The sequence below is a fragment of the Anser anser genome, assembly GCF_964211835.1.
Source record: "Anser anser genome assembly, chromosome: 8".
Taxonomy (NCBI): Eukaryota; Metazoa; Chordata; class Aves; order Anseriformes; family Anatidae; genus Anser; species Anser anser.
Genome location: NC_139728.1, coordinates 11,644,046 through 11,667,396, shown reverse-complemented (window position 1 = coordinate 11,667,396; position 23,351 = coordinate 11,644,046). Strand labels below are relative to the sequence as shown.

General features: G+C 46.2%; 1 protein-coding gene across 4 annotated transcripts in view; it reads left to right on the top strand.

Annotated features, from left to right (window-relative positions):
• The first annotated feature begins 2,039 nt into the window (after positions 1-2,039).
• The window catches only part of RASAL2 (RAS protein activator like 2), a 178,100-nt gene continuing 156,788 nt past the window's right edge, over positions 2,040-23,351 (top strand). For 2 of the 4 annotated variants that reach the window (XM_083845881.1, XM_083845879.1), the window contains exon 1: positions 2,329-2,590. In XM_083845881.1, the coding sequence (XP_083702007.1) occupies positions 2,428-2,590 (163 nt within the window). In that variant the 5' untranslated portion in view covers positions 2,329-2,427. Of the gene's footprint in view, positions 2,591-23,351 lie in introns of all 4 variants that reach the window. The other 2 variants (XM_083845870.1, XM_083845880.1) reach the window with 2 other exon arrangements.

The window sequence follows — 23,351 nt, the reverse complement described above, 5'->3', positions numbered from 1 at the left end:
GTTCGCGTTCTCCGAGCAGCTCCATCCCCCCTTCCCCTGCAGCTGCCCGTGCAAGCTTGCTGAAGCTGTGGCAGGTAGACACAGGGACACGGCTGAGGGACAGGCTTAGGACAGGCTGAAGGAGAGGAGAGGGCCGCAGAGAGCGCAGGAGGGAAAACCTTGACGAGTTTATTGGATTACGGCCACTAAGTGATAAGGTTGGAGAATATGTTATATTATCAGCAGCAGCGGGAATGAGCAAGGGTAGAGTACGTAGGAGGGAGGAATTGGCTGCCGTGCTGCTTTATGGTATCATTATGGCAATTTATGCAGATGTCCTGTCTGGAAGGAGTAGCCCTGCACACCCTCAGCTCCCAGTCCTTTGGAAACCATGACGCAGAGCATGCTCTGGGGTGGAAAGGAGCCAGGATATGTTACTGGGTGGCCTGGCTCCCCAGGGATGCGCAGCCCACATGGCCTGCTCAGATGGTGAGGGGCTGCATCTTTATGCAAGAGGCCGGAGGAATTGCCTTGCGCCTGTCACAGGGGTGAAAGGATGAATCCTCGCCAGGTTTCTGCCTGGTCTAACTCTTCTTGTTAGTGGGGGTAAGTTTTTCATCTTTACTTCCCAGAGAACTGAGGCTGACACCACCAAACTCAGGATCTCTCTTTTCTCGTGGTCCTGTGTCTCGCCTCATAAAACCTCAGTAAGCATTGAACCTGCTGATCTGTTTCAAACAAAAGAAAGAGTCATAAAGGTCCAAGAGCTAATTAAATGCCAGCAGGAATAATGAACACCGGCAGCAAGGTAAAGCAGAGAGATCCTACGAGACTCTTGACTGCAGGTGTCCACCCCTTGCTAGATCCCAGGGAGTCTGCCTTGGGATGTGAATCAGTGGGAAACCAGGCTGCACCGGTTCTGCCGATCATGAAACAAGCCAACATTTCGAGGAAGGAGGTTTCTTTGTTTTCAAAGTCAGCCTGGAAATTGCAGCAGGGTGCGTATTCCCACCCTACAATGGAAAAACTGCGATGCAAACTCATCCCATTTCAGAAAACAGAGCTCCTGACTGGATAGAGAATGACCCAGTTGTAGGGCAAGATTCAGGTCAAGCTCATAGTCAAGCATGAGACCGAAACCCCCAGGAAACAAGGTTTCATCAATTAATCATAGGGCTGGCAGGACTTTTTTCTCTATTGAAATAGTTCGTACGTCTTCCATTGCGAACACAACTACACCAGCGTGAGTGTACTCGAATCCAGTCGGTTCAGTGCTGCTGTGCAAGTGCTACAGCTGTGAGACAGCACCGGAGACAAACTTTGGGGTTCAGGCTGCTGATTTTGTTACACTGCAGAGCTTAGAGAGTAATGGCCCCTTCAGAGGGAAGTTACGGCTCTTCGGCCGAGGTGCCGTAACTCACCACGCGAATGCTCGTACTCTGTTGTAGTGCCAAATAAAACAGGATGGCACGCAGCACGGTTAGAAGTGGGGGAGCTGTATCTGGCTTAAAGCAGCTTTATGGCCGTGTAACGGCTCTGCGGCCATGCCAAGGACAGCGTTGTTTAGCTGTTTGAATAAAGAAAAAGTTGTTAGGCTCTTTCTACTGCTGCAGAAGTTGTGTACTGAGATGGGCCTTTAGAGACAGCCTGCGCTAAGCTTTAGGTTTCAGTACGTTGTTTCGGAGAAACGTGGAAGAAATGGCTGATTCGCTAAATCACCTATGCACCATGGAGATAATCACTGAATCTTTGTGCTTGGATGAATTTTCCCAGCTCATATTGATCAGGGACAGGCTCAAACCCAGAACAAAGTGCCCAAAGCCAGCCGACCCCCCTGCCCACCCTCCCTGCGAACCCACGCTTCAGTGTTGATTTAAAACACGATGGGACACACGCACGCTACCCTCGCAGGTATTTTATTCAGGATTTTTAAGAACATGCACCTTGATCGATGGGAACTTGACCAAAAACCAAATAGAAAGTTAAAGCCTGGTGTAGTTGGGGAGCACTGAAACCCCGGGAGCGGCGTCTCACACCCATTTTTGAGCCTGAAACCGCCCCTTTGAGATCCCTGCGAGGGACGGAGGCAGTGCTGTTGTGAAACCCTTGTGGCACAGCGGGCTCACGCCCTGCTCTGAAGGGGGGTGTGCGAGCAGAACCTCCTGGAGGGCTGCGCCCCCCCGGCGCCCAGCTCCAGGCCTAGGCCGGAGGCTCGGGGAGCGGGGCGCGGGGCGGGGCCCCCCTCAGGAACCGGTGCGTGGCCGCCGGCGGCGGGCGCCCAGAGCGGGGCGGCCGCGGGCTCGGCCTCCGCCCGCCGCCGTGACGCAGGGGGCGGGGGGCGGCGGGGCCGGGGGAGGCGGGGATGGAGCCGCGCTGAGGCGAGGCGCGGCCGGGGCGCAGCGCGGGCGGGAGGGCGGCGGCGCCTCGTCCTCCCCCCCGCTCCCCAGCATGGAGGCGCCCCCCGCGGCGGGCGAGCCGGCGGCCTGGGCGGCCGAGGCGCTGGCGGAGCCGGAGCTGGGCTCGGACGAGCTGGAGGCGGCGGCGGGCGGCGCGCTGGACCGCGTCCTGCTGGAGTCGGTGTGCCAGCAGCAGGGCTGGCTGCGCGTCTACGGTAAGGGGGAGCCGGGGGGGGGGACGGGACGTGCCGGCGGCCGGCCTGGGCGGCTGCCTGGGCGCACGGCGGGTCGGGAGCGGAGGGAACTTCCCGGCGGGCCCAACTTTTCCTTCAGTTTTTTGTTTTTAATTAATTAATTAATATTTTTTTGGGGGGGGTGACCCAAGCCCGTCGTTACACACCCCCAGTCAGCCACCTGAGCTGCTCTGTCCTTCCCTCGCCCACCCCGCCGCCCTCACGCCGCTCGCAGAGCGAACGAAGCCCCGGCGGTGTTGGCATCGCCCCGCTGCCCCCCCCGGCACCAAGCTGGGGGTCCCTCCTCGGGCAGGCCCCGCACGCGGGGCGCTTCGCAGAATCCCCCCAAAACGCCTCGTGTCGCCGGTGTCTTCTCACAGCAGGTCCTGCCCTGCTGCCCCGCTCTCCGTCCTGCCCTGCCCGGCATCCCGGCGAGGTTCTCCAGGCTCTTCCTGGTCTGTAAGACTGGAAGCCAACGCGCCCAGCTATCAGTGTCGTTATTGACACGCTACCGGTTGCGTTATGCCCAAAAGGTACGGGTGGCACAAGTAAGTCACCTCCAGGAGCTCTGCTGGCTGGGCACGGTTGGTTATGGTGAGCACCACCACGGTCAGTTAGCCTTTGCCACCTCCAGCGAGGAGGATCAGGCTGCAGGTCTTCAGGGGAGCACGGTCTGTTCAAAGAGCTTTGTGTTTATTCTGGGAGCTTGAAAAGCTGGTGCGGTGGGACGAGGTTGTCTGTCTGCTTTCTGTCTGGTGCTTCAAGGAGCAAAGTTATACTTAGCGCAATTAATTGTCGTAGGAGTTTGGGATTTTCAGTAGTTTCCACTTGTCTAACTTGCGGCTTCTTGCGTGGCTTTCTTTTGTTACTCTCAGCCTGATGCTGAGACTGTAAAATGCAGCCTTTTTTGAAAAAAAAAAAAAACAACACCTCTCTGCTGCTGGTGGGGGGAGCTCAGAAGAAAGCAGAGTGCCTTCAGATTGTTTGTTTGTTTGTTTGTTTAGAATACTTTCCGAAGGTAAAATGAGAACGTACTTATGAAGAGGATGTCTGGCACCAGCCTATCTGATTGTTACCCAAGGTTATATCTCGTGTGAGTGGAAGCAGGAATGTGGTTTCAAAATTAGCCACAGTGAGAAACCCTGCTTGTTGATAAAGTCGCGTCATGTGTTGTGATGTGTTTGTAGTCTGACACTAACATGTAGATAAATGGAAAAAAACTCTGCGTGACGGAGCAGCTAACCGATAGGCTATAAAAATCAGGGCAGACTTCAAGCATGTAAAAATACATCGTGTAGCCCAAGGACAATAACTAATTATTCTTAGTTTAAAAACAACTCATTATCTCTCTCCCTTGTGAAGAATCTGATGTGGCGGTGTCTTCCCTCCTTCCCTATGAAATTGCAGTTGGGTTAGCTAGAATTTGTTTATTTCCTCCTGCTTCCTAGCCTTTTTTCTTGTGTGAACACATCTGGATAAGTTTGCGGACAATGAATCGAACTGAAGCTGTGCCATGTTTGTGCACAACTAAATATGGGTTACAAATCTATGAGTGACAAGTGTTATTTATAGGATTAAAAGTAAAGCCTTGCACAGTTGTTCGAGGAACCACAGCAGCACAGCTAAAGAAAACAGGAGCAGAAAGCTTAGCCTTATTGTCTGTATTGTCTGATAAACAATGCGAACGCTAACACTAATTATTTCACCATGAATGGCTGGGGAAGGGAAGGAATATCTAACATGAAAAGATGAGAACCATTTTCTTTCTAGTGTATCAAGAAATGCAGCTTTTGATGTCACAGCGTTTCTTTTCTGTGTGAGACGTGGACAACTGTGCTGTGGAGTTGTTCCAAACGGAAGATAATAGTCTGAAAAGCTGTAGAAGCGCTTCTTTTAGAGTTGGGTACCTGCTTGGAGACGACTGCTTATTTCTGTGCCTCTCTGTTCTGCAGCGGCGTGCCACCCAGCTCGCCTCTGTCCAAGGAGACAATTACTAGCATGAGGGGAGCTGGTCCAGTTGCAGAGCCTGTAAAACTTCATCTGTAAGCAGAGAGAAAAGAGTTTAGTCGTAAAGTACCCTCGTTACTGGTCTCTGTGGCTTGCCAGCAGCATGACGGCGATGTGAGTACAGTAGGACTTTGCAATGCCTGCGATGTGATTTCAGTGTGACACTGAGGTCTCGTCTGACCTCACTACCAGATCCAAATCACAGTCTGGCTATTTTTGCATTTCCTGCGTTCCTGCAGTAGTCACAGAGTAACTTTTTCATTCTGTTTTCTGGAGTTTCGGCACCTTCTGGTTAGGTGAATTAACAAGGACCTTATCAAACCATGAAAACCGTTTGCTTGCTGAAGGACAGAGCTTGTACCGCAAGCAGCGTCCTCTAACCTCATGTTTGAACAGTGAACGGGAACAGCACATTTGCTTGTCAGAGTGATAGGTTTAATTGCTTGTGAAACACAAATCATGTGAATGTCGTCAGATGATGTTTCCAAGCACTAGTTTTGACACACAACCGATGTTTCTGTAAAATATGTATCAGTGTGTGTTGTGGTTGATGGCTTCCTTCGGCCTCACGGCACGTGTGGAATGGGTAAGAGGGAAGAGATCGTCTTGCTTGGGTTAATGCTATGGGTTTTTTCTCTGTAATAGGGATAACTGACTTTTGAAAGCATCCACCAGTGTTTTAAGTCAAAGTTTCAAGGTCTCTTTCTCTGTTCTTTGGAACTGATTTGGTGGAAGACAGGAGAATGACTGAATTTACAGCTTTCTCGGTGCTAACAGTGAGAACAGAACAATTATATCGCTTGGTATGGCTGACTGCACATCCATGGATTTTGTAACAATGAATTATAAAGCTAGCGTTGCAGCATTGGTGTTAAATGTTGCATGTGATGGGGGCAGAATCAGATTTTGTCAGACTTACAACCTGTTTAGATACAGACTGTAAACTTCTGCAACGGCGGTTGTCAAATCCGTTTCTGGAGCGCCTGTTCCAAGCTCACCTTAAGCACCCGTGCACCAGAATGATGAACTGTGAGCTAGGAGTTGCTGAAATACATAGAAAACAGCACGTGGAAGAGTCTGTTCCTTCCTGAGTGTTCATCTTGGGAGTGGGCAGCGCTGCTCTGGGGCCTTATCAGGACTAGGAAATGTCTTTCCCTTTTAGCATTGGTGCTAAAAGACGATAGTGGTTGTACAGGCACTAGTGCGGATCGGACGTGGATGTTTTCATCACCTTGTCCTCTAATCCGGCCAGCAGCCTGGAGACATTCCTGACTGCCAGAATAAACCTCTCACTCCCCTCTCCCAGCAGCAAGAGCCTGCTCTGCAGACCGAGGCTTGAAGGGCTCCACGCTTTCTCGTGGATATTGATCTCCAGGCAGAGCTTCGCTGGCTCTGACTCCAAATAAAAGCACTAGACCCCGTGTAACCAGACATAAATGTCTCTCAGCTGCCTGAAACTCGACTTTGAGGCTTTTAAGTATTGGCTGCCTGAAAATATTAGGCTTGTGCTCGGGACTGAAGCTCTGGTAATCCACATAGTGTCATGTGGAGATTAAAAAATAGCTGAGACTCAAGCGCTGTCCAGAAGCATCTCTAATCATGTGAAACTCGGTCCAAAAACCCAATTTCTGTGAGTTACCCGTTCCAGCAATCCATCATCTACCTTGCTCAACTGTATTTTATAAATGACTCTGTGACTCTGACTCTGTGCCGGGGTTTTCTGTTTCTTTACAGCCTGCCTCGCTGTGGCTTTGTAGGTAGCTTGATGCCTTTTTTTTTTTTTTTTTCCTAATTTCTACTGCAAAGGTTATCCTCTTCCAAACCATCTCTCTTTGGGTGAGCACCAGTAACAAATAGTATCTTGTTGTTGTCAGCAGATCCTCTCCTTCCATGCTCAAGGCGAGATTGCTACGAGATGCCCGTGCGAGGTCAGCGACCCTCCCTGGGGGGTCACGAGCTCCCCAAACCCGGGGACCGCGTCCTGTGACCCGGAGGAGATCCCACCAGGTGGCGGCATTTTCTTTACGGTGGTGCCGGAGCCGCTGAGGATGCCCGAGGCAGCCCGAAACGCTCCGGGGAGCGGTGTCCTCTCCACTTCCAAAGCTTATCGCCTGGCTCCAGAAGCTCAATTAAAAAGTCACCTAAAGGCTGCCTCACAAGGAGTAGGTAGGGAGGGCGTGCTTATCGTAAAACCGAACAAAAATTCATAACAAATTGAAGTGGCAAGGCGATCCGGTGGTTGAGGGACGGCTGTTCTAGCTGCGGAGGGTTTTCTCCAGAGATGCGTGCAGGTAGTGTGGCTGGGCTCCGTTCTGCGTAGAGCCGCACTGTGTGCGCACGGGGCTGTGGTTAGTTGCAGGAGATCGTCTGCTGTTACAAAGGAGTTCCTGCGTGGGACAAGCTGAAGGGACGGATGGGAACTTGCTGAAAGGGAGCTTACGAGGTGTATGGCGTGTCTGCAGAGGTGGTCTTGCGTTGGAAAGTGAAGAAGGTCGGTGTTCCCGAGTATTGCTTTTCCTTCGCATCAGTAGGCTTATTTTTAACTCACCTGGCAACCCTGTGCAAAAGCAGGCTCAGGAGGCAAACCTCGCTGGGCCGGGCAATGCCGTTTCCTGTGCGTTTGGACAATGCCCGCTGTCAGGGCGTCCGACCTTACTGTGGCCTTCAGGTACCAAGGAGGCATGTTGCTTACAAACATTAGGTAACGACCGCACAAAGCACTTTTGCATCTCGTTAGGGTGGTAAATAGCAGTCACTTGCAGTCGGTTGTCCGCTGTAAAGGACGGAATTTAATCAGAAGCAAGCTTTCAAGTAACTGTGTTTGCTACAGACTGAAAGCAGACAAGCGTGCTTTGGGCAGGGGTACTGCCTTCCCTTGCCAGCCAGCAAGGGGACATCGAAGGATGCGACTGAAGCTCTCAAGCAGGTGATCTGCTCATACCTGCTGCGTGCCAGCCTCGCTGGTAACTCCTCTGGACTCCAAGGAGTTGTAGTGCAGGGGGGAATTACAGATCCTCCGTGCTGCCGCCGCTATTCGGTCTCTGCTCGCTGCCTCCTGTGTTTGGGGCTGTGACCGGGAGCACAGCTGAGGGCTGGATGTAGGCTGTTTTCTCCTTTGCTTTATTCCCAAACTTTATTGCAGTATTAGCCCCTTGACATTAAAACCATTTGCCCATCATCTTTTTTAAGTAATGCTGACGTTAATTTGTACATAAATGGTTGTGGGTTTTTTTTTTCACTTTTGTTAAGAGTTTTTAGCTGTGCTTTTCCAGCTGCCTGTGTTGTGCCAAATGTTGCCTAGGTTACTAATTTATTAAAAGTCACTTAAATATTTGGAGGCATCAACAATGCTAGTGTGTGTCGGGGAAAATGAGGATGACATTATTTTAAAACACCAGCTTCCTGACTCCTGTATTTCAGTCACACGATTTATCTCTGGCTGAACATTTTCATGTGGTGCTGTTTCCTATTTTTAAACAATAGGGAAAAAAAGGGAAGATAAGAGCATAACTGTGACCCATTGACTTATTATGAGATCATGAGTTCCTTTCAACTGATATTTATAGATTTAAAAAAAAAAATAGTTGGGATTTCAGCGTTTTCTGGTGTATATGCTTTCTTAGCCCCAAGGTCACTGAGTCGGGCTCTCATCTGGATTCTTTTGAAATCCTCTGTAAAGAGTCATAGCAATCATGGAAATATAATTTGTCTGCAAGAAAAGGAACCAAGGGAAGAGAGAAATTACTGCATTTTGGTTTGTAAACTTCTAACAGTCCTTTGTGTGTTTTGATGCCGCCACCACCCCCCTCTCTGAAAGCCATTACAGAAATCATCAGGAGATGATAACATTTGTTAATTCTCTTTAATGGGATTTCAAAAGGTCACAATACTGTAGAAGGGCTCTTCTCTAAGAATCTGGATTATTTTTAATTACAAAACAAGTCGAGTAGTGCGGGTAATGAGCTCTTGGAGGTGGGGGGGGGTCTTTGCACTTAAGTAAATGTAAAACCACGTCCTGGCTTTAGATCCTTTATTATCTAAAGAATTATTATTATTTTGTGTTACAGCTGGGAATGCCCCATTAAAAATTAGCTCTGACACTGCAAGCACTGGCAGGCACTTAGTTCAACACATTAATTCTGCAAACTGTGGGAAAACGACACCCAGTTCAGCAGATGTGCAGTGTCTGGGGTGGATTTGCATAAGAATGCGTATGCTTCTCCCGTCGGTCCTGGCTTGATTAAAACTTGCAGGCACCTTTTCCCTTCCTGTAGGGCCGTGTCTACATTCTTGGACGTTAGTGGTTTAATTGTGAACGCACTGTTTTCTTCTTTGTGAAGATAATTTATTTTATTTACACAGTGCTATGCTGTAGATGCAGGTGGTGTTTTACAGACGGAGGCTGCTTTGCCTGCCTTTTGGAATTTGTCGTCTGGACCGGAGAAGAAAGGAAATAGCAATGATGAAAAACGGCAAATGAGTGTGGAAGTGGATGGGGAATTACACGGTAGCGTATCATGAGAGAGGAGGGGGCTGAGTGCATTGAGTCCTTGCTTCCAAGGAGGTGTGGGACTGGGAATAGGCACTGCGATGACGAGGGAAGAAGTGTGTGACTGAAAATGATCACCCCTCAGTCAGGCTCCACAGAAGCATCCGCGCTGGAAAAGGCCTTCAAGATTGCCAAGTCCAACCGCCAGATCCCTCCCAGCAATAGGCTTTCATGTCACTGCCCGAAGGATTCAGCAGAACCTCTTCACCTCACACCTTTTCCCAAGCTGGATGGCATGAAAAAAGCAGAGAAAGTTATTTTGGGTAGACCACAGACACTGTAGCATCAATTCTAAGAGAGCTCGCTACGTTCTGGGTAGCAGTGACTTTGAACAAGGTGCTGGAGACAGGATATTGGAAAAGAGGATGGCAACTCGGATTTTGGTGTGAAGTTTCTCGCAAAGCGAGAGAAACTAACTCGAAAGCAACGTTTTGCGTAGGCTTTACCCTTGTACAACAAATGCTGGGTGCCCTCTGCCGTGATCCAGGGCTTTGGGAGAAGAGGTTTTATGTCAGGACTGCTTTCAGGGGATTTCTGGCATGAAGGAACAAAAGACAATTTAGCAGTATTCTAGACGAAGCTTAATGCTCAAGGAATGCGGCTCTGGAACTGCACTGCCCCGTCTCTCCTGCTAGCGATGGTTTTGTATCGGCCTGGGAGCCAGCAGAGCACTTTGGGGTTGGCGAGCGCCGGAGGGAGCGTGCCGCACGTCTCTCGGGGCATCGTTTCGGTGGCAGGGGGGTGAGAAGGAAAGGAGGGAAATGTTCTCCCTGGGATGCGGGGAGGCTGTGAGCTGGCACTGAATGGCAGCTCCCGGCTTGCAGCCTTACCAGCTTCCAAGTTTGAAAGCCTAGAAGCTCACTTCTTACCCTTTTTTAGGGGAATGCACTTCACAGAAGAGCTCGGAGTGACTGCCCAACGGTGTAAGTGCATTTTTCCTGCTGGGAAGCGTGACTTGCCCATCCCCTTTTGCCAGCGAAGGTTTGGAGGAAATGCAGATGGAGCTGATGCCTCTGGAGGGATCTTTTTTCCAGGGTTGGTAGCTGTATGGCAGAGGGAGTTAAAAACTTGCTTGCCTTCTTTGGTTTCTCATCCCTTGAGTCAGTGGATTGACTTGAGATAAGCGGAGGTAATTCACACCTTAATTTAGCTGACTCTTTAGTGCATGAATGCCATCTCAACAAGATAGGGTACAGATGCTGCTCTCATCAGCGCAACATGTAGTAGCAGGGATTTCCGATTCTAGGAAATGTGTGGAGAGCAGCAGTGGCTGGGAGGGCTGAAGCGAGCACTTCAGTCTCTTTGAGGACTGAAATAACCACGTAGCTTCAGTTTTGTGCATGGGTTTGTCATGGCAAACGGTGACAGCTTTATTAGCAATTCCTGTGCTGCCTGTTGGGGCTTTTAAAAAAAGAAATGTTTTTACTTACATAGCAAGGCAATGAGTGGTGTGAGTGAGTGCATCAATGGTTTTATTTGAGTGCTGCTCAGACGTAGGAAGATGAAGAAACAGGGCGCAACTAGGTCAGATAGCTCGCCCAAGGACATGCAAGAAACTTGGCATCAGAAGTCAGATCTCCTGAGACCTCTGCGGTGCTTTGCTTGCATAGGCTGAGTTGCATTGCCTTGCGTTTGGGCTACCTTTAAGCCTGCTGCTTTACTTGGATCCTCTTGTGACTATTAATAATCCTCTCAAATACCCTATTAGCTGTCAGAGCTGCAGGTCAGCGGGGCGAGATGCTCTCGGGGGAAACTCTCTCATTCAGGTGTTTATGTCTGCTTGCTCCCTTTTTTGGAAACAACAAGGGTGAAGTTTTGCTGACCTTCAGAATGTAATAAACTTATCTCCTTACAGTGATAGCAGCCTGACCTGCTGGCACGAAGGAGTTTGGAGAGCTGGCACTGATTAACTTCTCTTCGTTTGTGGACAGGGCCAGGTGTTTGACTAAATCATTGCTTCCAGGAAGGTAACTCTTCACTGTAGAGGAAAATGCATCACAGATGGAGACTGGAAAACTACAGAGCAAAGATTATACCACCTGAAGCTCCAACATACTTCCCATGGCATGTGAAATCCTGTGCCCCTGTGTAACACGTCTTTGTTTTGTTGGCTGTGTGAGGAGAGCTGACTGAACCAGATTAGTTTTCCAAATTAGTTAGGTATTTTATCTTGATATGCAGGAGTACAGTACAGTACGGGCATTATGAAAGAAGAGGAGACAAAAAGGTTCCCGAAAAAGATGTTTTATTTATGTTATGGGGTTATACCTCAGGCAGCCAAGCTGCTGCAACAAAAGCACCATGTGCTAACACTTGCTAGGAAACCATTAGACTTCTTTGTCAAATAATACTGAGAATTTGCTATTTTGAGGTATGTTTCCGTAATTATTTTCCATCTTTTTGCTCAGGATGGTGAGTAGTTGATAGTTCCCTTGGAAAACATGAAATCTGGAAAAACGGAGTAGTATCACCAAAGCAGAAATTGAGAGCTGTGGCAAAAGGATATGGTGTAAAAATTCAACACGCTTGTAATCCTGCTTTGAGGAGATTTATCTTTGAGATGACATAGGTTCGTGGGGTCTCTGTTCCCTGGCAGCACTTACGTGGGATGTCAGTGAGGTATGGTGTGACTGATTACCTCGCTGAATGGATTTCATGGGGTTCTTCCTTAACTCCTCCTTCTATAAGCTAAGGTCTTGCTCGGTGAAGTTTTCAAACAGCCTAAGCTCTGTGGAGGTAATGAGTTTTATTTCCTATGTAGGAAGGTAGCAAAAAAGCTTTATGGTCTTGCCGTAAATATTTATGTCGGTTTTCTTTCACGTGCCCTCAGCTGGTGAATCCTCTGCTCAAAGAAGCCCAGCGTTGCAGAAAGTGGTCGTTCACATCAAGATTTGTAAGTAGTGGCAGAGCACAGCAAGCCACAGCTGTGTGAAAGGCAGCTTTCCTGGCCTCGATCCTAGGGGTTACTAACTTCCCACTTTTATAACCATTACATCAAATTAAGGAAGAAATCCTTTCTCTCTCTCTTTTTTATTATTTGTCATTATAGACAAGCTTTACAGAAAGAAGTTATGCATATTCTGCTCTAGTTTCTTTTTTTCTTAGCTCATAGAAAAATCAGGAATGTGATGTAAACAGCCTCTGTTCACCAAATGATGAATGTGTAGGAGAAAGGAAGGATGATAAGAAGTAAAACAAATACTCCTGGTTCATGCCCAGTGCTGGAAAGGGAGTTTGTATGCTGTAAAAATGAAAATATGTCTGAAATAGTGGTGGAAAGGAAAAAAAAATCAAGAGGAATGCAGTACTAATAGTTAAACAGCTAGTTGCTTTGAAGAGGCATTATTCTTCCCTATACTGGCAAAACTTACGTTCTGCTACTTCTTTGTCAGAATGCATTTGTTTGTTCTTTGTCAGAAAATAGAATAGGGTGCAGCTAGAAAGTTCTCTGAAAATGTAGTGTGGCTGTCATTGGTAAACCTCTGTTTAGTGTAAGAGCACTGTTCACCTGGAGCTGTGTGTCCTAAAGTTATCTGGATCCTGCCTTCATCAGAGCGTTAGGCCAGTTATCCCATATCATGTGTTTTAGGTGGTTTGGGTTTAGTGGCTCTCGGCACCTTTGACCTGGTCCTTGGAAGGAGAAGGCAGCCAGTCATAGATAGTTTTTATATAGATGAGCCACTAGGCAACTGTGAGTTATCCTGATCTCCTTAGTCCTGTGTTCTGAATTTAAATTTTTTTATAAACATATAATTAATGATTCTGTGATTCTATAAGCCCTGTCTATATGAAGAATTTGAAGTGCAATAGCTGTTAATATCAAGAGATAGTAAAGAGATAGTAACTGTTTTCCTTGCAGTCTTCTGACTCTGTTCTCAGAATGGTTTTGAAACAAGATCAGCTCAGGACATAGAAAGCACTCTGACGAGAGGTAAGGTAGTTTCCCATGTGAGTAGTTAGGTGTTCCTATAAACATGTGCCAAGAATTAAATTGACCTACTTTCTCCTTGCTGAGAAACTGCTTACTCTGTGGGTTACACTAACTTGGACTTTTCACTAACAGCTTAGAAAAAAGTGAGAGTGGACTGAGAGCCTAGCTTTCTGCGTGCTCAGGACGACAGCTTTGGGTTGCAAGCCAGCCGGCAGCAGCCAAGGCTTCATTAACAGATGCTGTCCAGGCCGTGAGGTCCCTTGGTTGGCATGTCCATCCTGTTGGAGAATATAAGCACCGAATCCATTTACACATCTGTCTTGTACCTAACCGGCTGTCAGGTGATTTTGAGATGCATCTTGAGTTAAAACTATGATGAGAGAGGGGTGTGGAGGGGTTGAGATCCAATATGATAAATCATCATTGTCAAGATTGTTTGTGTTATTGATGGAGTTTAGAAGGGTTATTGTTTCAGACTAAAAACCATGCAATTATGTTTAAAAATATGGTAGCTTTAGAAGAGACTTAAAGGAAGAGCCGTAGTACATCACTTACTGGGTACTTGTATTTCATCCGTGGAACGGCTTACCGGCTGAAATGTTCTAGCCGTACTTCTGAAGCCCATTTATAATAACCACTCAATTCTATAGCTGACACAGTATCCCTCCCAGTTTTGTTTCCAGACTTTATTGATGTGGCTTCTTTGTGACCTACTTTGTGTTCACCACTTAAAGGTTGCTTTTTTTTTTTTCATTCCGTTCCAAAAGGAAGTGCCTTCCATGAGAAATGTTGGAAGCTCGCTAGCCAGTTTTATACTGGTGGATGGAAACTTGGACCCGGCAGACTGGGTGGCCTTCGACTACACCTAGGATGGATGATGAGACTCTTAGGTGCTTTCCTTCCTAAGCTCTGTTGCTAATCATTCTGAGATCCTGGAGAGGGGGTGTTTGGAGAATTAGGGAAGGAAATGCCTGTGTTTCCGTGGAGCTCTCGTTACTCATTGCTGCGAACTGTGACTGTAAGGACATTGCATTTGCCTCTTGTCCTTGCAGGGGGGCAGCAGTATGTCATGTGCTTATTACTTGCACAGCTTGAGGAAGGAGCATCCCAATTCTTGCTCCTTTTACTCATTCTGGGGTATTCTCCTTTTGCATTCCTCCTTGCGGTTTCCTTCTGTAATTTCCACTAGTGGTGATTCAGTTCAAGGCTTAGCTGTATCTCCCGTCAATTAGTGGTGCTTTTGCTTTTTATCTGGGGCATGAGGTATGTGCTTGCTTATTCGTGGGGACACTTAAAAACCAGTTAATGTGATGCAGATGTGCAGTTCTCAGCAGCTGCATAGCATTTAGCTAAGTCTTATGGAGGAATTAATACCTCAAGGTATTACATATCATTGGAAAAGAGTAATTCACTTCTGTAATTTTGCAAAGTGGACATAGCTTAGTATTTGTACTCATCATCTCATAAGATCTGGGGCTTCTCCCCACCCCATTTCACTTGGGTGTCATGTTGGTATAAACACAGGTTACCCTAGAGAAAAAATCCACACCAGTCCTTCGCCTGGAACCTTAATGGCTTTTTGCTTAAATGGCTTTGGATCCAGAGAGTAGCCAGATCTTTTGTTCGTTTGTTACGAAATGGACATGCTATTAATTGTAACCGTGCAGTTTTGGCTTGGAGCAGCAAAGACAGCCATGAGGAAAGTAAGTTTTTTTTTTCTCTGTGTCAAAGGAATTTCAACAGAGTTGATGTCTAGCTTTCGTTACAATTTGGACACAAGCTTGTCTTCGCTCCGTTGGTGTTGGGCATGCTAACTGCATTAGGAAAACCTTCAGCAGAGGATGAATGAAGAACTTAAACCAGCAAGAGCCGCTCACCGGTGGTGCAAGTTGCAAGGCATTTGAGGAGAAAGTTCTTCTTGTCACCCACTGTTACAAATAATATTCTGCACTCCCTGTCTTGTTGCCCTGGAGCATATTTGACTGGACACAGCATGCATGCTGGTATCAACGTGAGGTGTGGGTATGATTGTATGTGGAGAGCTGGAAGAGTTCAAATTGCCAGTAACAAGGCTAAAAGTAACTGGTTTTGAGTCACTTGCCTCAAAAGCTGAGCTTAGGGCTTTGGGCTGAGCCTCAGTAGGACTTTGAGGTTGAATGAACTGGATGTGATTGGGCAGAAAATGAAGAATTCAGCAAAAGATGTGGATGCCAGCTGCAGTGTGGTGTCAAGCTGTGTTACCCAGTGGATTGCTGGACAGAACAGCTCTTTCTCCACATTTCTTGCCAGCAGGGTATGGGGTGAAGGGGGGGAAGCTGTTTTTGTTGGAGGCGAGCTCAGTACAGAGGCCGTGCTTGTACAGAGGCAAGGCATGTGAAAGCTTCTAGTGGTTTGTAGAATTTTTAGGATGTTCTTTTTCTCTGGTTGAAATATCCAGTAAGGTGGGCGAAATGTTGGCACCCATGAGGGAAAGCTATTAATTTTTATCCCGTTTTTTATTCAGTATTACCCTTCGTCAGAGGATAGGAAGCAATGAATGCAAATCTGTTCTCCAACACATGCGGACACATTTTGTTGCTTGGAAGCTGAACAGGAGCTTTGATGAGTTACCAGCACCCTATGTCAGAGCTCTGACAATCTGCCATCTCCTTAATATTCTGACGAGCCATCATGGGTATTATTCCTCTGCATTTTTCCCCCTTTGTCCTCTTCAAACCCATGTTCTAATCTGAATGCCGTTGTTTTTTAGGATTGAAAGAGATATTGGCTGCCTCTATGCTTTGCTCAGTTTTCCTTTGACAACAGAAGGGGAGAGAGGATAGTATGATTCTTCTTTTTCCCTCCTATTGATAGTGCCAATGCAGCCTGAATTAGAAGTGACTTGGAAAATTGAAGAGTTTTCTCCAGTTCTGTTCGTAATTGTCTCTCTCTCTTAAGAGTATTACGACACATGAATTCTTCCTATCAGGAAGAAGTTCTTAATTGGCATGAAACTTTTCTTAGGAAATCGCAGTACATCCTAGGAAAAAGTCTTTCTGCTTCCTAAAACTTGGAGCAACTCTGTTCCCGGTTCTCTGGCAACAGTGGCAGCTTATCTTTGGAAATAAGTGCAGATTAATTTACGTGTGTCTCTTTTAAAAAGTAGCTTGCTTACCCAGATGGCAATTAGATTCAAGTTAATGGTAATGTAAAACAGCAGGATCTAGAGTAGTTCCCCAGCCTAAGGGCTGACCATTTTTACCATCCAGCTGTTTTCCAAGTGATTTATTTCATTTTCCCACTTGGCTTCTTTGCCTCACCCCCCGGTCTCAGTCTCGGTGCTCGCAGCACGGTGTGGGTGGCAGGACGGGGAGAACAGCTGCGCTTCGCCGCTCCAATAAATGGCTTTATTAGAATTAGAGCTGTGTCTGTGTTACACCCAGACCAAATGGCTGCGTTCATCGGGTAGCTTCTAAACCAGGCTGCCGCCGTTTCCACCCTGCTTGCTCGCTGCGGGGAGCGGCAGGGCAGCCCTGGCTCAGCCTCTGGCCAGGAGGGGAGGCCGTGGGGATTTGCATGGCCTCTGTCAGGGACCAGAAGTGCTCGTGCCTTTCTCCTGCTGCTTGTGTGTTGAGCGAGGTGTGCAGAAGGAAGGATGTGCTCCCCAGCAGCTCGGGAATCAGTCTGAACCACCCCGCTGTCAAAATGATGCAAAAATGCCCTCACACCATGCTTTTAGCTGGAGGATTTAACGCGGAAACCTAGAGGAACGCTGCAAATGTCCCCTTCCTCCTCCCTGGAGAGGCCTGGCGGGCTGGTGAGGAGGCTCTGCTCTGAAATCCCACCTCTGGGACGTTTGCACCTTTGCTGTGATGGAGCAGGCGCTGTGATGGAGCAGGCGCTTTCCTGGCTGCTGGGCACGAGGTACCCGCCTCTGTCCACGCATCTTCATGGCAGGTTTTTTCCTTCAAAGACTGCTTGTTTCCTTTGGGGAGCTTGTAGGGGCAAACGCAGTGGCTGGAAGAAAAAGGGTTTAATTTTGTCTTGCCTTATCTGTGCTTTGAAGAAAAGAGAAGTTGGTATTTATGAACAAGATGTATTTTTGTAAAGTGCACCGTGTTTTTTAACTGTTCTGCTTTTAACTGGATTTCTGTGGGTGAGGTGCCAGAATCAAACCCAGCAGCCGAATGCTGTTCTTGCACTTCAGAGAGAAAAATACCCAGAAAGCCAGGCAAATGGACAGCAGCCCTAAAAATCTAAAAATCTCTTCATAATCCCTGCCTTACTCCCTTGTGTTACTCTGCGCTTGGAGCTCACAGCAGCCTGAAAGCAGAGACTGAAGTATTTCAAGGGGGATTTGACAAATCCACCTGTCAGTGTCACCAGACGACTGATTTATCATCTCTGACAAGTAGAAAATTGCTTTGACTTGTCTGCAGGACAAGTAAAATTTAGTAATAGTGATGGGGTATTTTAAAAATTGTCATGATCATGTAAATCCTGTTATCTCTGTAACCCAACGTTAGCAAGCTCTGAACTGTAAAATGACATTAACTTTCTCGAAAAAAAAACAGTCCACTATTAACAGATAGCTGGATATTTTCCCCCTCGGTTCATTTTTTAATCCTGTTGTCTTTCAAAGGATGACATTTCTGTCCCTTAGCCCTATTTCCCTCCTAATAGAATATTGAAGGAGATGCCTTCTAAAGAAGGAGAAAAAAGCGTGTAGCTACATTGCGCTGTAAAACGCGAAGGGAGCACAGTACGCTTAATCTGACAAAGCATCAGTGTTTAGCTTATAAGCTCATTATAAGCCTTGTGTAGTGGGAGCTGATTTTTTCAAATTAATTTCTATGTATTACCATAACAAACATTTTAATAATATCCTTTCCTTCCCTCATATCCTCAGCAGCAGAGTTACAGAGTCCTTCGTAGCAGCCCATGCGGATCTGCTCACAAGAATGCTTATAGGTATTTCCAGCTTAATTCAACGTCCCGGGTTATGCTGCTTCAGCTGCTTCTCTCGGTGTGTTTCAGCTAGCGTTCAGGATGTTTCCAGAAAATACTTGGGGAATATTAAGCCTTCCTTTTTAACCCTGATTTTATTTGGTAGTAAGTTTAAAGAAATCACATCTTCGTTTAAATCTCTCAAGTGGCTGGGAAGTAACTTCTTGTAGGTAGCATCCAACACCTTAGAAAACAAGGCTTGCACTTGCAGGGTTTTGTTTGGCGTGCTCATCGTTTGCCTGTAAAGAGAAGTGGAGCTGAGTGTTTGCTGCTGCTGTGGATGAAGGGTTGCGGAAATTTAGAAAGCAGAAGTAGGACACTGTTAGATGACAGAAACTGGTAGGGGCCAGGGAGCTGTGCAGAACCCAAAACTACTTGCAGCTCCCTAGAAGCTCCCTAACTTCCAGTTTGTCACCCATTTGGTCCTGCAGCTCGCTCCGCTGTTGCTGCTGTTCTTCACTCTCACCGTTCGTCAGCAACTTCCTAGAAATAAAGTGTCCAAAAAATGCCACAGCAATCCCGGATGGTCATAACACATCCTCTGGGATCAGTCATTTGCATCTAGAAACCCTCTTAGTTACTGGCTCGGTTTTCCACAACAATCTCATGTTCAGTATGTTGTCCACGATTACCCCATCCCTTTCAACACTTGTGCTTCTTGAGTTTCTTTGCCATCAGTAGCTTTGAATATTTGCCACCTATCCTTGGGTGTCCTTAATGTCTTGTGCTATACCACGCTAATGGTCAGCGAGTAGAAGAGATCTGAAAGCTGTCTGTGTGAAGGCTAGATGAGCATTTGAAATCAAATTAAAATCTCCCAGCAAAATACTAGATTACTCGTGAGTTGTGGTATGTAAAGCTGGTGGTACTTGTCTCTTCTCCACCCTCGGTTCCTCCCTTCCTTCTTTGGCCCTTCTGGTTGGGTTTATTTGGGGGACCAGGGGACCTCTTTTAAAATAAGATGCAGCAAGTGCAGTAGTTAAATGTAGACATTCAAGATAATCGCAAAAAAAGGATTTAGTAATTGTAGAAGTCTTCTCTCAGAACCTCCGTGGTAGAATTAAGGCATAGATAAGATGTATGACATTTCCTCAGTGATTACATCCATTAGTACTGAAGTTAGACTGTGAAATCTAGATATGTTTTTGTTTTTCTATTTTTCTTCTATTTTTCCTTTTTTTCCATTTTTTTTTTTAAAGCTCATAGATGGCTGCTGGTAAGTGACAATAGTTCTGCTATCTTCAGGCTTTTCGGCGGCAGCTTGTTAAGAAATCTTGTATTCCCAGAACCGTACTGTTTTAAAAACGGGGGGGTTGGAGGGTTGTGGCAAATGAGGAAGTAAACAAAGAGCCTTTGGAATTTTAGTCTGCTGCAAAGAGGAACAGGTTCATTGTTGCAGGAAGAAATTGTTTCTAAGTTCTAAGAAACTTTTGAAAAAAAAACAAAACCAAAACCCAACAAAAATAGCAGCCCTTAAGCCTGTGACCTGATACACACTTTAAAAGTGTTTCAACATCAACATGGATACAAGCAATAAAGATGGAAGATAGGAGTTAAAAGCACCTCTAGTGAAAATACTGATAAGACCAGAAGAAACAGGTTTTGCTGTAGAGATGAAATGCTACTTGCACTTGCATTTTAATCAGCCTTATGTTTTTTTAAAATTGTTTCAGAGGAAGACAATCACACAAAGATTACACAAAGCAGCTCCTTTACTGCCAGCACGTCACGCCAACAACAGTCAGGAGATGTGATGAAATCAGGTTTAGAAGGCTGTTTTGCTAAACTCGAGTTATCATCCTTTTTTTTCCATTTTAGTTTAGTTGTAATTTTGTCTTATGCAACCAACCAGGGTATAAATACATACTGCTTTTCAAAAAAAGAGTACTTCTAAGGGTATTTTTGTACCAGTCTGAAACAGGTTCTGTGTCAAGGTATATCCTGGAATGAAGGAGCGGTGAAAAAGAGAATGCTACGAGCACCTGAGAATACAACCTCAGAAAAATCAGGTAATCTCTCCAGGCAGTTGTGCTGGCCGCAGCATACAGGGTGCACTCGTCCTCGTGGGGATATGGCACAGCCCTTGTGGGATTGTCCTGCTCCCCGATGGTGGGCGCAGGAGGTGGCTGCTGCCCATCGACCCCGTCCCTCCTGTCTGTGCTACGTGCCTGGGTGGCTCCTGCCTGTAGCTGAGGAATGTGCTTTAAAAAGTCACTTTCTGGAATACCAATTAGTTGGGTTTTGTTGTGGTTTTTTTTCCTATCTCAAATATTAAGCTGTTGATACTTTCAGTGGTTTTGACCCTTGTTTCCTGTTGGAAACATTCTAATGTGGAGAAATAACAGTGGCCAATGAAGGCAAAAGCTGCTTGGCTTTGAAAATGACCTCTGGGCAGCAACGTTTTTGCTTATTTTAAGTCATGTAGCACACATTATTCCATGGTTTTTTTTTCTCTTCTTACAGTACCAACTTGTAATATTTCATCTTCTTTCCCATTTGCTCCACACGCATCCAGTTAGGAGAAAGTGGTTTGCTGCGAGTCTCTCCTCTTGCAAACCATAAGCCTTTGGTAACCCTGGTGCTGCTCTTGTCACCAGGCTGGAGCTTAATCAAGGAGCAAGAAATAGGCGGAGTGCAAAGGAGTGGCTGCGTTAGGTGTAAAGGAATTACTTTGTTAGTGTGCTCAAAGCTTTGTCTCGAGTGGGAAAATAAAAAGCCTTGTTAGAAGTTCATTAAGCATGCTATCGCTGGTGCCCGCTTTTAAAACTGTGTAATCAGAGAGCAAACTAACAGCAGCTTGACAGTGGGATATAAAGAAGATGGATGGTATCTGCCGGCACGCCTGAAATCCTACAGATTCTGTTCAATAAACTTAGTTACTTTGGTTAAATGTTACCATACTTTACTTGTCCGGTTAAACATTTTAAATAAGTTTTGGCAGCTGCCTGAGTTAATATACATATGATTGGTTACTTTGTCGTCTTTTTTTTTTTTTTTTTTTGCTCTACAGCCTTGTTAATCTGATCCTTCTTTCAGACAGCATCCTTAAAATGCACAGGATCATTAGAAAAATGCTAATTTTGAGAAGTCTTGTTAATATAGCCCGTGTGCATCTACTTTCTGTTGTAACTGTATATGCACACTTGTCTTTTTTTTTTCTTTTTCCCCAGTGTATTACTTGCAGTGGTAGGTGAAGGCAGCAGCAGGGACCCCAGCAGTTCACTGTTGGGGCTCAAGACTTTTGCAGTGACATCTCTAAAGTCTGGCCTGAGTAAGGCTCAGTCAGCACTCGCTGAAGGGAATACATTTAGGTTGGAAATTAGGAAGAACTTCTTTGCTGAAAGGGTTGTTAGGCATTGGAATGGGCTGCCCAGGGAAGTGGTTGAGTCACCATCCCTGGAGGTGTTTAAAAGACATTTAGATGTAGAGCTTAGTGATATGGTTTAGTGGAGGACTTGTTAGTGTTAGGGCAGAGGTTGGACTAGGCGATCTTGGAGGTCTCTTCCAACCTAGATGATTCTGCGATTTTGCATTATCGGTCGCAGGGCTTCAGGTCCACTGTTCTGTTAATATCTTTGACTCTTTCTTTGTGGGCTAAAGAAAAAAGGAAGTCCATCTTCAGTAACATGCGGCTAAGCTAGAAACGGAGATAAAATGTGTTTGAATCCTGTCTTCATTTGAACACCATTTCAACCATATGAGATGAAGAAGCTTCACTGGCTCCGTATGCTTGGAATGGGTGGGCCACAAATCCTCTGTAGCACTCTTAATGTGCCATATTCTTCCAGCTGACTTTGGATACTTCTTTCCTCTCTTTCTTATAATTGTCATCCGAGAGGTTGGGGTATTGTCTCCCCCACCTTCTTTCTTTCTTCCCTCTCCCCAGAGAGCTTGCGTTGTTTTCGGACACAGAGAGGAGCACGGTGAAGTAAGTCAGAAACCTATTTCTGGTTTGATTGCGGTGACCCGCGGGGCTCTGTGGATGGCTCTTGAGGACAAGTACCTGGAAATCTGTGTGCCCTCTTCCTAGGCACTGCCTCCACTCTGTTCTGGCTCAGTGACCCTGAATAGTGTGTTCGTAGAGCATTCTCCTTCTTTATGAAGCAAATGCAAATCTACCAGATCCCGTATTTCCCAGCAAGAGGCTTTCTGTCATTCTAATTCCCTTATCATAAGCACAGCAACTTCACTTGTCCCTGAATCCTGGCCCATCTGTCTTGGATTTACTAGAATAGTATCGCGGTTTAAATAATGCTCCCTCCATCTGTGGGAACAAACATTTATTGTTTTATCTGCAGAAGGAATTGATTAATATTAGTGTTTGCAAAGATAAACTGCATTTTATCTTGGCTTTTACCAGCAGTCCCCCTGGCTGCACCTGCTGTTGGAGGCAGCGCGTGGGGAACAAATGAACATGTTGCCGTGCAGGCTCCGAGGAGAGACAGCGCTGCTCTAGCTCTCAGAAGGGCATGTTTATAAGTGATTTTTTTTAACATGAAGCGTCTGTTTCAATTTCGGGTTTTATTTTTGAGATCAAATGCTTATCCTGACTCCCTTTATCTGCCTTTTTCGAGCTTTTTTTTCTTTCTTGGGCAAGGGCATAAGAAATGATAACATGATTCAGCTGGGGGATACACATTTATCTGAGTGCTGTACCGTTCAATGGGGCATCCTTGATGGACCAAACCTGCTGCTTTTTTAACCTGGCCACTATGTCATTGACACTTGTGCTGGTTTCACAGGTGATGAAACGTTATTTTCCTGCTTTACAAGATGATTTTGCAAATGGTAGGGGAAAAATCATCCTGCTATGTAACTAGCATGAATAATTATGTGACTTTTTGTGTAGCTTTCCAGTATCTTTTCTGCTGACATTTTTTTCTTGTTATAGTGACTTGTGCAGTCTACTTTATAACTGGCTTGTAGAAGCTGTGCAGAATCTTTTAGATGAGTTGTTGGGGGGCTGGGGCATTGAAAAGTTATTAATTCATATCCACTTGCTTGTGAAGGGAAAAAATAATTTGTGGGTTTTTTTTGGCCATGGGTCACTTCCATGGTCATTTCCCACTTCTGGATTCCTCTGCATCCTCCAGGTTGGCACTCTCATCCTGAGCAGCACAGCCCGTATCGGCTCCTCCGATCGGTTTGAGAAGATTGTAGGTCCCTGTTGTAAGTCAGAGCTTACACGTGTGCCCTGCTGCCCTGGAAAGCTCAGTTAGAGACCTGTTTTTCTCTGGACAAGGAGATGCAGCTGCACCTAGGTATGTACG